This window comes from Eublepharis macularius, chromosome 4 (assembly GCF_028583425.1).
Source record: "Eublepharis macularius isolate TG4126 chromosome 4, MPM_Emac_v1.0, whole genome shotgun sequence".
Taxonomy (NCBI): Eukaryota; Metazoa; Chordata; class Lepidosauria; order Squamata; family Eublepharidae; genus Eublepharis; species Eublepharis macularius.
Genome location: NC_072793.1, coordinates 33,473,008 through 33,487,414, shown reverse-complemented (window position 1 = coordinate 33,487,414; position 14,407 = coordinate 33,473,008). Strand labels below are relative to the sequence as shown.

Below are 14,407 nucleotides of genomic sequence, written 5' to 3'. Positions count from 1 at the left end.
CCTATGAGTAGACGAGAAACATATCATTTGTCACAGCAGGAACACCCTTTCTCTTCAAGACCAGAAAAGGTACCGCCTGTAACAATACCAGTGGACCTGGAATAAATTCCACAACAGTGTCATGGGTGGTTTGAAATTCCAGGAATCAAACATGTCATGATACTACTGGCATGTTAAGCAAGGGTTTAAGAAACAACAACACTCAATTAGCATTAGTCAACAGCCTTACGGAGTCCTTATCCTATTCAGTATCGCAGCAAAGTCATGAAACAGAGGTACCCATCAAGTTCTGCTGACAGACAGATGGACACCTCTCTCACACTGACCATGTAGCAAAGGACTGGACAAAGTTACCCATCCCTAAGCAGAGAATGTTTGAGGGAGAGCAATTAGACTGATTTAGGGCTGTGTCACAAAAGAGAGATCACAGAACATTTCAATTTTGAGTTCACTGTCAACGTTTATTTTTATTATAGAATATTTAAAAGCCTGGCCACTAAGAGATTAAGAGCTGCTTCCATAATTTAAAAATATGGTGTATGAAGTGTAATAAATGTGTCTACTTCCAAAGAAATATGAGTTTATACCACAATTCTGTAACACCACAATATATGTCAACTTCTAACATATAGATCTGCAAAAGCTGTTAGCTATTTAAATACAAAATGCATTCTAAACATGGTCGTTATTTACAAACATTGTAAAATACAATGGGAAGCAATCCCAGAATATAGAAAGCACATTTGCATTCTCTGAGCACTGAAACCATGAAGTTGCATTCAAGAGAGCACTGCAAAACAGTACAGTATATGGTAGACAGAGGAGTGAAGCCAAGAGATGCATTGGCTACGTTCAATATAACAAGAAGTCTATCAGCAGTGAATCCCTTCTAAAGCACAAAACTAAGAATTGCTTCCATCCTGCTGCTTCTCTCTCTCCTGGAAATATTTTCTCTGTTCCTCTATGGCCTTCTCCAACAATGGAAGGTTTATCCCTTCCACACATGTTAACACCCGGGCCTTTAGTACCATCTCATCTGTAAATATAAAATGAAATTAATCAGATACAGGGTAATTGGTTTACACTTTCCACAGTCAATAATGAAACTTGGGATAGTATCAATATATCTAATTCTAACATGGCCCCATCTGCAGCTACTTACATCCACCGATTAGGACAATGGGAAGAGAATGGAGATTTTTCTACAAACCTAGAGGGTTACCAAAAAAAAACCCCAGAACACACAGCTGTTCTGCAGGGGGCCACTGCTCTCTGACCCCCTTCAGCTGCTCAGGAGGCAAAACTGGAAAGAGGCAGGGAGGAGGTGTGAAACCTGGCAGCCCTCCCAACAACTGAAGCAGAAATGCTTCCCCTCCCATGGGAGCAGCAAAATTGGAAGTGTGCAGGGGAGGAGGCATGGGACCCACCTACCCTGACCAACAGGATGACATTGGGCCCATTTCCACACACGTTGAATAATGCACTTTCAATGCACTTTAGCAATTCTTTGGAAGTGGATTTTTTGTTCCACACATGGAAAAACAGTTCCAAATGTTCACTAAAGAGTATTGAAAGTGGATTATCCAACGTGTGTGGAAGCAGCCTGGGATGGGCAGGGGAGTATGTGCAGGACTCCCCAGATATTCCCGTTACTGAGGCGACAATGTACAGTTCTGTGGATACTTCAATCCAGAGAAAAACAACATTCAATTTATATATTGCTCATCAGGATGCCTTAACATCCACTCAGAGTGGTTTACGAAGTGTGTTATTATTATCCTCACAACAATCACCCTGTGAGGTGGGTGGGGTTGAGAGTTCTGAAGAGCTGTGACTGACTCAAGGTCACCCAGCTGGCTTCAAGCGGAGGAGTGGGGATTGGGAATCAAACCTGGTTCTCCAGATTACAGCCCTGCTGCTCTTAACCATTACATCAAACTGGCTCTTTGGAGCCATGAACGGATCTTTCTACAAACCTGAAAAAAGCACCAGGCCTGCAAAATAATCTGAAATCTAAAAACAACACAGAACAAAACACTAGTTAAACTCCCTCTCCAAAATAATAAAAGCTGTGCCTGTACCTTTAAGAAATGAATGCCTTCTGTTGTGTCCCTGGTGGGGATTACCAGGCAACCACGACAGTATTGCCAGCCTTCAAGTCATGGTTTCTGTTAGTAAAAAGTATGGCCCTTTCCAGAGCTGTTTTGGCCTTCAAGAGAGGACTCATTAAGGCCAAGTCTAGCAACAACAACCAAGCAGCATGCTCTCAGGCAATATGCATGTCACGCAGGCCTGGCTACTTGCTACTGTTCAACAGCAGGCACCTCACAAAAGCCAGCGAGGTGTAGCGGTTAGAGGTTCAGGTTAGGATCTGGGTCACCCAAGTAGAATCATTACTATCCAACGGAAGCTCACAGGATGACCTTGGGCTGGTTACACCTTCTCAACCAACCTACCTCACAGGGCTGTTGTGAGGATGAAATGGATGAGGGGAGAATGATGAAAACTGCTTTGGCTCCACACTATAGAGACAAATAAAATAAATAAATAATAAATATTGCTGAAGATAGGGGGGGAACATAAAAAATTGGTTGCTTGGTCAGTGGGAAGGAGAGAAGTAAAGAAAGGTTGCCAGGAGGAAAGTACATGAAATAAAAACTGAAGAGAGGAGGGCTCATTTCTAACCCAAATCTAGAGCAAACTTTTTAATGTAACCATGCATAGGCAATCAGCGAATCAGAGAGAGATGGAAGAGATAGACATATTTGTTCTACAGATAATACACTTTCAGATATCAGTACCAAACAATCTATGATATGACTTTCAGACATACATGAAACTTTCAAGAAACTGGCTTTGTCTCTGGCAGGTTTTTCTGGTTGCAAACTTGGGCTTGTTTTCTATTGTGTTCTACTTGCTGTTATATAAGATAAACCACATGTCTCTGTACCTTGGAATCCAACTGAGACTCATTGGAATTACTACTTACCATGGTAATTATTTAGTACAAGAAGGTATTGCCATCCAGTGCCACTTGATATGCTACCAAGAATATCATTTAAGATAATTAGCTTCTCAAACAAAATTATCTTTCAGTTACGTCAGCCAATCATGCAAGGCTACTATAAACACTTGAACCCTAAATTCCAAGGTGCTGAAGAAACACTGGTATCTAGGAACGGCCTTTACGGGGGGAAAACCCCAAAGGTTCCATTTTTGCTGCAAGGGATATCGTATTTTCCCAGCACTCTGGATAGAACTTTACATTACTAGTAAATTGTGTACTCAACCGATATTTATGTGCTGGAAAGTAAGTAGAGCCGAGAGTAGTGGACATGGCACGGGGAAAGTAGCTGATGGGCAGGAGGAGTTCTTAACTCTTTTGCTATTGCCACTTTCCTTTCAGTCTCGTCCTCCCACCCGACAACTGCTATTCCCCCAGCTGCCGTTTCCTATTGCGTGCCTGTAACACCAACAAGGGAATGGAATCCTTGTTGGGGGACAACAGGATGAAGGGTCACAAGTTTTCAGTTCTCTTCTGCAAGTTACCCTTTCCTAATGCTGCTTTCCAGAGATGCAGCAGCTGCTGAGAGTTTGGTTATGTAATTTGGTAAATAAAACGCATTTCCAGCTTCAAACATCATTATCGCCAGTCCGCTAAGGAAATACCCTTTGAACAAAAGGGCAACAAGGTTTCCATAGTACGTACGTAAAAACCGCAGCATCCGTACCAGAATCACTGGGCAGCAGTAGGTGGGGAAAGCCAGGTTGACATCTCTACTTTGCAACGTGTAGAAAATGGGCCCAGTTCTTGTATCTCAAGGTCCAGGCTTTAGTTGGCTGTTCCTTCAGTGCTGACAGCTTGATAATTCACAGGCCCCCATTCCTAATACCTTAAGTCATTGCAATAACAGCTTGACTGGAGATCAAAATCCAGCCCGCTGTAACAATGGGTACTACTTAGCTAAACTAGTTTTGCTAAGTTGGACAGTTGTCATTTAGTTTTACTCAGGGCTTTTTTTCTGGGAAAAGAGGTGGTGGAACTCAGTGGGTTGCCCTTGGAGAAAATGGTCACATGGCTGGTGGCCCCGCCCCCTGATCTCCAGACAGAGGGGAGTTTAGATTGCCCTCCACGCCGCTGAGTGGCACGGAGGGCAATCTCAACTCCCCTCTGTCTGGAGATCAGGGGGCGGGGCCACCAGCCATGTAACCATTTTCAAGAGGTTCCAGAACTCCATTCCACCGCATTCCCGCTGAAAAAAAGCCCTGGTTTTACTGCTTTTAGCAGGGTCTTGGGAAACGTTCTAAATAAATATCATAAATAGTAACAATGCCTGTTTAAACCTAATTTTGTTCTGACGCATGCATGTGTTCTGAAATACATTATAGGCCTACAAGTTGAGAAAAAATGTAATGAATTCTTGTCCCTATAGATCTGAAATGCCAACATGCTAAGTGCAGCTGATTTTAGTTTGACAGTTCTGAGGGGAGCAGTGGGTTTTGAGACATTTTACTCACCCAGAAATAAGAAAAAGAGAAGTGACAACAAAACAAGGTCTTTTTGTAGAACTTTTATTTGTTGCTCTATACATAGCTATATAAACATCCAATATTTTAAAAATGGGGTTAGCTTCATTTTTCCCAGGAGGATAAAAGAGGCTAATATTAGAAAGTGAAAGAAGTCTTTGTCTTATCACAGATATTTGGTTTTCTCATTCTTTTTTGTTCAGAATTTCTTGCAAGCCTCCTAAAAGCCACTGATAACCAAAAGAACAGGCATGTATTAATGCCAATATGAACTTCCAGAGATAACGGAAATCTCAGTTTTCACGCATTTCAATTGCGAGAGCGTTTCACTCTGGATGGTGCTGTAGACAACTAAAAACACCTCCATAAAAGATAGGTTCTTGTTCCTTGAAATAACCTCATGTAAACAATCTGATTACAGAATCTACATTTTTTCCTCTTGAGAAATTAGAAATGTTTGGATTTATATATATCAATATAAGCATGCACAAAAAATAAAAGGGGTGTCTGTGTGCTGCGATGTCATTAATGATGCCACTGATGACAAGAGCATCCTCTCTTGAAAATCCTGATTATTTAAGGCACATGCAGAACTAAATAAACTGACTCCACAATTGTAAAAATGCTGAGGGAGGGTAGACATGTAGAAGGACCATATCCAGGGCTCACTTCAAGGGGGAACGCGCAGGAACGCAGTTCCAGCAGTTCCCCAAACAGGTCACATGTCACGTGGCCCGCCTCTGACCTCTGACGGGTGGTGGATCACTCTCCTGCTCAGCAGCAGCCCGATCCTGACCATTTTGAGCCCCTTTTCAGCCATTTTCAGCCCCTTTTTGCCATTTTGGGCCCAATTGCAGCCCTGAATGGCCAGGATTGGGTCCAAAACAGCCAGGATAGGTGATGTCAGGGGGTGTGGCACATGCAAATCAGTTATGCTAATGAGTTCCTCTAGCTACGAAATGACCCCTGACCATATCCAAACCATTTCAATGCTTGGGGATTGATTACTAAGAAAATCAGGCATAAGTTGAGTATGAAGAAAAACCCTGTCATTGTTCTAAAGAGCAAAAAGGAATAACAAACTGGACAACTATCTTATGAATGAGCCAATTTGATTTCACTTCTAGCAAAAGAGCTGCCTCAAGAATGGTCTTTCTATTCCCAAGACAGATTTCCTCGTCCCACAAAAGGAGGACTCTCAGATGATCTTACCATTTCCAAGTTCGGTTTCCCCCAGGACAATATACGTAGATCCAAGCTGGGCTTGGAATGGTTCCACAAACTTAGTACAGATGCAGATGAGGTGTTGAACTTTATTGTGTTGAGCTGTTAAAATGGCTTTAGAGCTGACTAAATCATAGGAGTGTAATCTGAAAGACAAAATGTTAGCTTTTAAACATTGCTAAATTAAAGTAGATGCAAATATTGTTCAAAAATTGTTTTAAAACACCTAGGACTCACACCAGGTATACAGCAAGAAATTTTAACATGACTAAGAACCAAAGCATCCTTTAATAGCAACAGTAATTGCTTGATTGCACTGGAGAGCAATTCCTGATATTAACCTGTCAGAAGTAATAAGAGATTTATTGTTTCCCTCTGCCTAAATCAAACTCAAGAGGTAATAATAATCTATGTAATTTGCAGAGTTTAACTGTTAGTAATGTTAACCCACAGATTACATTTTATTCTAGAGTAGTTATTACCACTGATACTAAACAGCTTTACTTGTGAATAATTATGCTTAGTTTCCAATGGCCATGCTTAAGAATGTTGTGTCTGGAAAGCAGAAAATAATGACTGAACAGAAAGTCTTGGAGCTGACCCTAATAGTCAAGGTAGCATATGGTACAACCCTTACAGCATTGTACTACCAAAGACATACATGTGGTGACTGCAAATTTGACTACATCACCATGTTAAAGTCTCATTTCATGTGTGACGCTAACACTGTGAGGAGTGGCAGCCCCTCCCTAACTAGCTCTGTACAAGGTAGTGGAAAGGGCAGTCAAGTCACAGCCCATTTATGGCAATCTCATAGAGTTTTCAAGTTAAAAGACAGAGGTGGTTAGCTCTGGAGATTCAGGATCTTAAGTTAAACAAACAATTTCCTCCACATACGTAGTTAGCAGTTTGCTCTCATAAGGACTAGGCCTTGTATCCTGATGAATTTTTGGGATTAGTTTTTGTGAGGTGCTCAAATTAATCCTCTGCTATTCACTTTGATCTTAATTAAACAAGCAGTGACTATTTATTTATTTATTTACTTTATCTGTTTATAGTCTGCCTTTCTTGCTGAGACTCAAGGCGGATTACAAAGTATACAAAGACAGCAACAGGACTAGGACTTGGATTAAAACAATTAGAAATTAAAAAATTTTAAAAAAAATTTAAAAAATTAATTTTTTTAAAAAAATGCTACCTAAAGAGAGAGAGGGTATGTGGTGGTTGGAGTGTCAGACTGGAATCTGGGGTACCCACGTTCAAATCTACAATGAAAGCTTGCTGGGTGTCTTTGGGCCAGTTGCATACTTTCAGCCTGTCACATACTTTCAGCCAAGGCTTTTTTTTCAGCAGGAACGCGGTGGAAAGGAGTTCCGGAACCTCGTGAAAATGGTCACATGGGTGGTGGCCCCGCCCCCTGATCTCCAGACAGAGGGGAGTGGTGTGGAGGGCAATCTAAACTCTCCTCTGTCTGGAGATCAGGGGGCGGGGCCACCACCCATGTGACCATTTTCTCAGAGGGCAACCCACTGAGTTCCACCACCTCTTTTCCCAGAAAAAAGCCCTGCTTTCAGCCTAACCTACCTCAGAGGGTTGTTGTGATGATAAACGGGAAGAGAGTAGAATGATGTAAGAAGCTTCAAGTCCCCATCGAGGAGAAAGGAAGGCATGTGTATAAATGAAGTAAATAAATAGTTTAAGACATTGCAGAAAATGGATTACAAAAACAGAAGTCAATGCAGTGAAAGCAATATGATCCAATGAGTGCAATAGACTACAGTCCTTCTCTCTTATTAAAAAGCGCCCTCCTGAAGGTTCCACTAGATTACAGTTCGAATCCCTTTGTAAAAATGCCTTCCTGGACATTTCTGTTTTGTACAGAAATGAGGGCGCCCACAAGGTGGGAACCAGCTGATAATATAAGGAATTGTTCTGTTAAAGAAATGGAGCTAAACAAAAGCTGCCTCACAGATTTTATTCTCTGACACAGAGCCTCTGTAAAGAAAAAGAAGCTTATGATAGCTCAGTGGCAGCGTAGTTATATTTCTCCAGGCTGGGAAATTAATGTGAATATTATACAACACAAGTTAATCTGCTAAAGTAAGGAAACTGAAACACAAAGAGGCCCTAGAAAATGAAAAAGGATAAACAGAAATGAAAGAAATGGGAAATTAATTTTTCACAGTAATTAAAAAACTCAAAGCAATTATACTTTCTACAGCATTTGTTTTTGTATAAAAACACTCTTACAAATTCTGAAGCAAGAGAAGACTGCGGGGAAATGAGAGAGAGGAGGAAAAGAAACACAGCTAGTTTGGCTAAAAGCAACAGAATTTTAACATAGGAAAGGAAATAAGTGTAACAAGGTGAGCAGGAATCCCATAGGTTGTTGTCTTTGCCCTTTATGGAGGCTATTTTCCTCATATTTACTACTGCAGCTGCAAGTACACAAACCTGCCAAATGTTCTGAGGGTCTTTCCTTCAGGTACTGATACCACGTTTACTTCCCAAGGAAAGTGATACTCTGCAGCATCAGGTAGCATTGTTACAGTTGCTCTTGAAAGGAGATCCTAAAAATAAACCAAATTTGAGACAACCATTTAAAGGGAATTTTCCACTTGAAAGAAGGCCTATCCCTATTTATATCAAGCAATGAGATCCTATTGCTATGTTCCACACAGAAATGAAACTTATTTTCTGTTCACTTATACTATTTTTTTAATTCACCACACTAAAAACAAATCATATTAGGCTATTTCTCATATCACAATATTTATATCATTTTAAATGGTTTAAAATGTTCGATGTATTGTCGAAGGCTTTCACGGCCGGAGAACGATGGTTGTTGTGGGTTTTCCGGGCTGTATTGCCGTGGTCTTGGCATTGTAGTTCCTGACGTTTCGCCAGCAGCTGTGGCTGGCATCTTCAGAGGTGTAGCACCAAAAGACAGATCTCTCAGTGTCACAGTGTGGAAAAGATGTTGGCAGGTCATTTATATCTACTCAGGAGGGGTGGGGTTGAGCTGAGTCATCCTGTAAGAGTTTCCCAGGGTGTGGAATGCTAATGGCGGGAGGCTTCACTGTATCCTGAGGAGGTTCTTTTGCATATGGATTGGTGCTTGATGTGCTAATCTTCTCTGCAGGGCTATTGTCGGGTATAGAGTGTTTTGTTAGCCTGGTGTTTTTCAGAACTGGAAACCATGCTCTGTTCATTCTTAAGGTTTCTTCTTTCCTGTTGAAGTTTTGCTGATGCTTGTGAATTTCAGTGGCTTCCCTGTGCAGTCTGACAAAGTAGTTGGAAGTGTTGTCCAGTATTTTGGTGTCCTGGAATAAGATACTGTGCCCTATTTGAGTTAGGCTATGTTCAGCCACTGCTGATTTTTCAGGTTGTCCAAGTCTGCAGTGTCTTTCATGTTCTTTTATTCTTGTCTGGATGCTACGCTTTGTGGTCCCGATGTAAACTTGTCCACAGCTGCAGGATATATGGTATACTCCTGCAGAGGTGAGGGGGTCTCTACTGTCTTTTGCTGATCGTAGCATCTGTTGTATTTTTCGGGTGGGTCTGAATACTGCTTGAAGGTTATGCTTTTTCATAAACTTTCCCATCTGATCAGTAATTCCTTTGATATATGGCAAAAACACTTATTCCAGGCAATTCCAGGCTATTGTCAGGTATTGTATACCTGACAATAGCCCTGCAGAGAAGATTAGCACATCAAGCACCAATCCATATGCAAAAGAACCTCCTCAGGATACAGTGAAGCCTCCCGCCATTAGCATTCCACACCCTGGGAAACTCTTACAGGATGACTCAGCTCAACCCCACCCCTCCTGAGTAGATATAAATGACCTGCCAACATCTTTTCCACATTGTGACACTGAGAGATCTCTGTCTTTTGGTGCTACACCTCTGAAGATGCCAGCCACAGCTGCTGGCGAAATGTTAGGAACTACAATGCCAAGACCACAGCCATACAGCCCGGAAAACCCACAACAACCATAGTTTAAAATGTTCTTGCCAGTTTGTTTCATTTGTCTTCATAAGAACCCTGTAGGATAAGTAACTTCCTTATTTTATTTATTTATTTTTATTTTATTTATTTCAGATTTGTATTCCACCCTCCCCGCAAGTGGGCTCAGGGCGGATAACAACATATTAAAAATACAATTAAAAAATTCATGTACATTAAAAACAACACATTTGAAACAGGATGGTGGACAGCCTTCACAGGGACAGCCTTCACCCCTTTTTCCAGGCCGGCGGAGGCCCAGCCTCAGCCATATGCCTGGCGTAACAACTGTCTTGCAGGCCCGGTGAAAAGATAGTAGGTCCTGCTGGGCCCTGATTTCAGCAGAGAGCCAGCACCAAAAAGGCCCTGGCTCTAGTCGAGGCTAGTCGGGCCTCCTTGGGGCCAGGGACCACCAACAGCTGTTTGTCCCCTGATCGGAGTGTCCTCTGGGGAATATATGAGGAGACACGGACCCATAAATACGCTGGTCCCAGTCCGGACAGGGCCTTATAGATCAATACCAGAACCTTGAATCTGATCCGGTACTCCACTGGCAACCAATACAGCTTGCGTAAGAATGGTGTTATATGTGCCTTATTTGGCACTCTCATAATAACACACGCCGCTGCATTTTATACCAGCTGTAATCTCCCGGTCAGGCTCAAGGGCAGCCCTGCATAGAGTGAGTTATAGTAATCTAGCCTAGAGATGACCATTGCTTGGATCACTGTAGTTAAGTCACGGGTTGACAGGTAAGGGACAAGTTGCCTGGTCTGCCAGAGATGGAAAAAAGAGGACCTGACAACCGCTGTGACCCGTGCCTCCATTTTCAGGGAGGCATCCAAGATCAACCCCAGGCTCTTAACCCTCAGAACTGGCATTAACGGTGCCCCATCGAGGGCCAGGAGCTGGAGTCCCGAACCTAATCCCCTATGGCTCACGTACAGGACCTTCATCTTCATCGGGTTCAGTTTCAGCTGACTCTGCTTCAACCAACCAGTCACAGCTGCAAAAGCATGTTCCAGGACATCTGGGGCTGAGCCGGGCCGTCTGTCCATCATAAGATACAACTGGGTGTCATCTACATAATGATGACACCCAAGTCTGAAACTTCGCATCAACTGGGCAAGGGGGTGCATATAGATGTTAAACAATAATGGGGAGAGTATTGCTCCCTGTGGGACCCCGCACACCAAAGGATTACCTAGAAGAAATTGGTAGTGGTGTATACTCTGTGGTGCAAGGTGCTTGCCCCCCAGAAATGTGTTTGTTCTTCAAAACACTATCCCAGGCTAGAATCTGGGAGACTATGGTTTAAATTCCCACTCTGCCCGGTAAGGCTGTTGAGTGACCTTGGGCTGGTCACAAACATATGTGAAGAAGGTATGTGAAGAAGTGAGCTGTGACTCACGAAAGCTCATCCCCTACTACAAATTTTGTTAAGTCTTATAGGTGCTACTGGACTTTTTCTCTTTCCTACTGCTACAGTAGAAACAGTACAGTACTGCTGTAAGTGCTGATACATTACTGAGAAAGGAAAGCTCGTTTGGCCAGGAGTTCAGCTCTCCTTTGCAAACTTATCATTCAGACATATTTTTGTGTAATGGCAAGCAATACTCAAAGACGGGCCTATTTACCAAGGGTACGCCAGTACACTCTGAAAACAGACAGGACTCTGGTAGTACTATTTCCTACTACAGCTGGGCTTTTAAAAACTAATCAAATTTTATTCCAGCATAAATACTAGTGGAGACGCGGACTGCAGCCTGTTTCTTCAAAATGCAACAAACGTATCCTTTTTTACGTAGTCGTTTTATATAGGAGGTATGAGGGAAGGGGGTGGAACTGGGGACAAGAAATGAAAGATTCACAGCGTGAGTATAAAATCCAAATCCAATTGGGGAAAACACAACGATTACGGTTTCAGCGGGGTAACCATGTGTCTTAAGCGCAGAACACCTTAGAGACCAAACATATTTTTCTCCACCTTTTTTGCATTAAAACTGCCTTCGCTGGAATTCTGAAAATTGCGACTACTTTCAGGGGGTAGATCTCCCGAACATAAGACCCTCGCAGTAGAAAAGAGCAAGAGTCCAGGAGCGCCTGTAAGACTAACAAAATTAGAGGTGTCACCAATGTTGTTAGTCTTATCGGTGCTGCTAGAGTCTCGCTCTTTTCTACTACTACACACCGACTAACGCGGCTATCCGTCTGGATCGAAAGAGCCTCCCTTTGCACGTCGCCTATGTGCGTTCATTGGGATGAATTCCCTACTCACGTGACCCGAAGAGTCCGCCTCTAACGACTCCCGGCAGGATCCCCGCCACCCTCTTCCTTCTCCTCCTCCTCGCTATTCGCGCCGCCTCAGCCAATGACGGAGCTGCAGAACCCGACCTCTGCGCTCCTTCCTTTGGCCCCGCCCCTCGTGGCCCCCTCTTGCCACGTGACCGGCCTCGCCTGAGCGGGCGCGCTCGCCCTGTGTCACGTGGGGGCAGGAGTGGGCGGGCCGAAGGATCCCTGTCGCTTCTCGCAAAGCCGGGGGAGTCGTTGGCTCTTCGTTCTCTTTCCTTCTCGCGGCGCCCGAGCGGAGCAGCCGGTGCCTGGCCATGGCCGTGAACCCAGACCTGCGCAAGGAGCGGCAGGCGGCGTCTTTCGACACGCAGAATCTGACCAACGTCTTGGACGGCGGCGCCGAGCGAACCCGCCGCCGCAAGGAGATCGGTGAGAGCGGCTCTGGGCACGGGGGTGGAGGGGGACAAGCCGCGGCTGCGGCGGGCGGCTCTCATCAGGGTTTGCCTCCGCCGCCTGCTGCCTTCTGGAGCGACCCAACGCCGAAGCGGTCAGCGGAACCGAACGGCGAGGAGTCGGTTGCTGTCTGCGTTAAGTTTTTACGTGGCTGCACAATAGAGCAGGAAGGGGCGGGTGAAGCCGTGGCTTCAGACGGTGCCTGCAGGTGCCGCATCGGGCCCTACCTGAAAAGAGACTCCGTCCTGTGTTGCGGGGATGGAGGGGAAGCCTCTTCTCAAGCGGTGCCGGATCTGCTTTGCTGGCAGGTTCAGTTGCCCCGTTCAAGATTCAGAGGAGTTAACCGAGTTAGTCTGTAGTTGCAAAATAGTAAAGAGTCCAGTAGTTCCTTTAAGACTAACCAACTTTATTGTAGCATAAGCTTTCGAGAGCCACAGCTCTTTTATATGACAATAAAGTTGGTTAGTCTTAAAGGTGCTACTGGACTCTTTACTATTCTCCAGTTCAAGGGATCGGAGAGTAGGGGATAGGAAAGATCTCCACCTGTCAGGGTAGACAGGCCTGACCTTGTTAGACTCACGATTCTGTTAAACTGTATCTATCCTTTCGGTAGGTACTTGCCTTTAAAAAATGCTTTCCTTTTTTAATTGTCTGAATATGCTTTTTAGTTAACTGACGGGCTATGTGTTCCATCCCTAGTGCTTTGCATATATTGGCCCATAAGAAACCCAAGACAGTGTAAAATTCTCTCATCCTGCTTTTTGCCCCAATGGCAACCCTTTGAGGTAAAATAGCAAAGAGTCCTGTAGCACCTTTAAGAATAACCAACTTTAGTGTAGCATAAGCTTTTGAGAACCACAGCTCCCTTCGTCAGATGCATCTGCAGAGTTACTTAATTGCAGATAGGAACGATGGGTGATGACGACAAGGTATCTAAGTTCAGGAGTTGGACACTTCACTGCAATAACCCCTGTAATCCTCAAAATGGTGGTATTCAGTCTTGTTTCCCCTGTCACACTATAGGGCCATGGTGGACTTCTGTCTCTGGCCTTTACATACTTGCATGTTTTATTTCCATAAGTAATATATATTCCGCAACAATGAGTCCGGGGCATACTTTACGTAGATTCTGGCATTCCTGTGAATAGATTAGTATTGCCTCTGGGAAGTTGAGGCTCAGAGATAGTGGATTGTCTGAAGGGACTTGGGCTACTTATGGCTGAGGTGAGAGGTTAAGCAAGGATGTTGTGATTTATGGCTTATTCTCTTAATCTGCAATTGTGATTGAATAAGAAGCCAGGGAATAGTAATTATTCTAGACCAGTCTGGTAGATTTGGTGCTGCAGGCGAGATTGGCGCAGGTGTAAAGCCTTTGTAGTGATGGTTGTATTTTACTGAACATCTGCTTTTGTTACCCTCTTGGGCTAACAAAATTAAGGCCACTCTCTTTTTATTTAGTTAGTTACTTTTATTCATACAAGATTGCACCTTTGCGGTCAGTTAATCTGGGCTATGTATAATTTCCTGATACAGTCCTTACAATTTTCCTGGATTAGGATCACCACTTCCAATATAAAATGTAAGCACATGAAAAATACTTGCCTGTTGTCCTTTCTTAGCTGTTCTTACTGTGGGTGCCTCACAATGGTTAGATATGAAAGGTTAATTAAATCATGTTACAGTGGTCATTTTGTAGGCCTTCCTTATCCATAGGGCAGGGATGGGCAAATTGCGGCCCGCAGGCCACATGCAGCCCGCTACAGAGTTTTTTGTGGCCTGCCAAGACAGTCAAAAAAATCTGCCTTGAACCGAGATTTCCTTCCTGTGCGCAATATGAAATTAGCACAATAGATAAATTGAATAAAACTACCACTATTTTATTTAATTTATATTTATTGATTT

General features: G+C 43.5%; 2 protein-coding genes across 2 annotated transcripts in view; one reads left to right on the top strand and one right to left on the bottom strand.

Moving 5' to 3' along the window:
• Positions 1 to 328: 328 nt before the first annotated feature.
• TEN1 (TEN1 subunit of CST complex) lies at positions 329 to 12,117 on the bottom strand. The gene is made up of 4 exons (XM_054976899.1): positions 12,034 to 12,117; positions 8,206 to 8,324; positions 5,740 to 5,897; positions 329 to 1,036 (listed from the first exon to the last, which is right to left on the bottom strand). The coding sequence occupies exons 2-4, from the start codon at positions 8,292 to 8,294 to the stop codon at positions 903 to 905; spliced, it is 381 nt and encodes a 126-aa protein (XP_054832874.1). The 5' UTR covers positions 8,295 to 8,324; positions 12,034 to 12,117; the 3' UTR covers positions 329 to 902.
• The window catches only part of ACOX1 (acyl-CoA oxidase 1), a 45,468-nt gene continuing 42,424 nt past the window's right edge, over positions 11,364 to 14,407 (top strand). Inside the window, exons 1-2 of the mRNA XM_054976312.1 lie at positions 11,364 to 11,438; positions 12,256 to 12,481. Coding sequence (XP_054832287.1) covers positions 11,364 to 11,438; positions 12,256 to 12,481 — 301 coding nt within the window. The remainder of the gene's footprint in view (positions 11,439 to 12,255; positions 12,482 to 14,407) is intronic.

Coding starts and splice junctions, on each gene's coding strand:
- TEN1 (XM_054976899.1), bottom strand. CDS start 8,294: ATGCTACCTGATGCTGCAGAGTATCACTTTCCTTGGGAAGTAAACGTG. Junction 5,898..8,205: donor ACCCTCAGAACATTTGGCAG/GTTTGTGTACTT, acceptor TTTGTCTTTCAG/ATTACACTCCTATGATTTAG. Junction 1,037..5,739: donor GGAAACCGAACTTGGAAATG/GTAAGATCATCT, acceptor TTATATTTACAG/ATGAGATGGTACTAAAGGCC.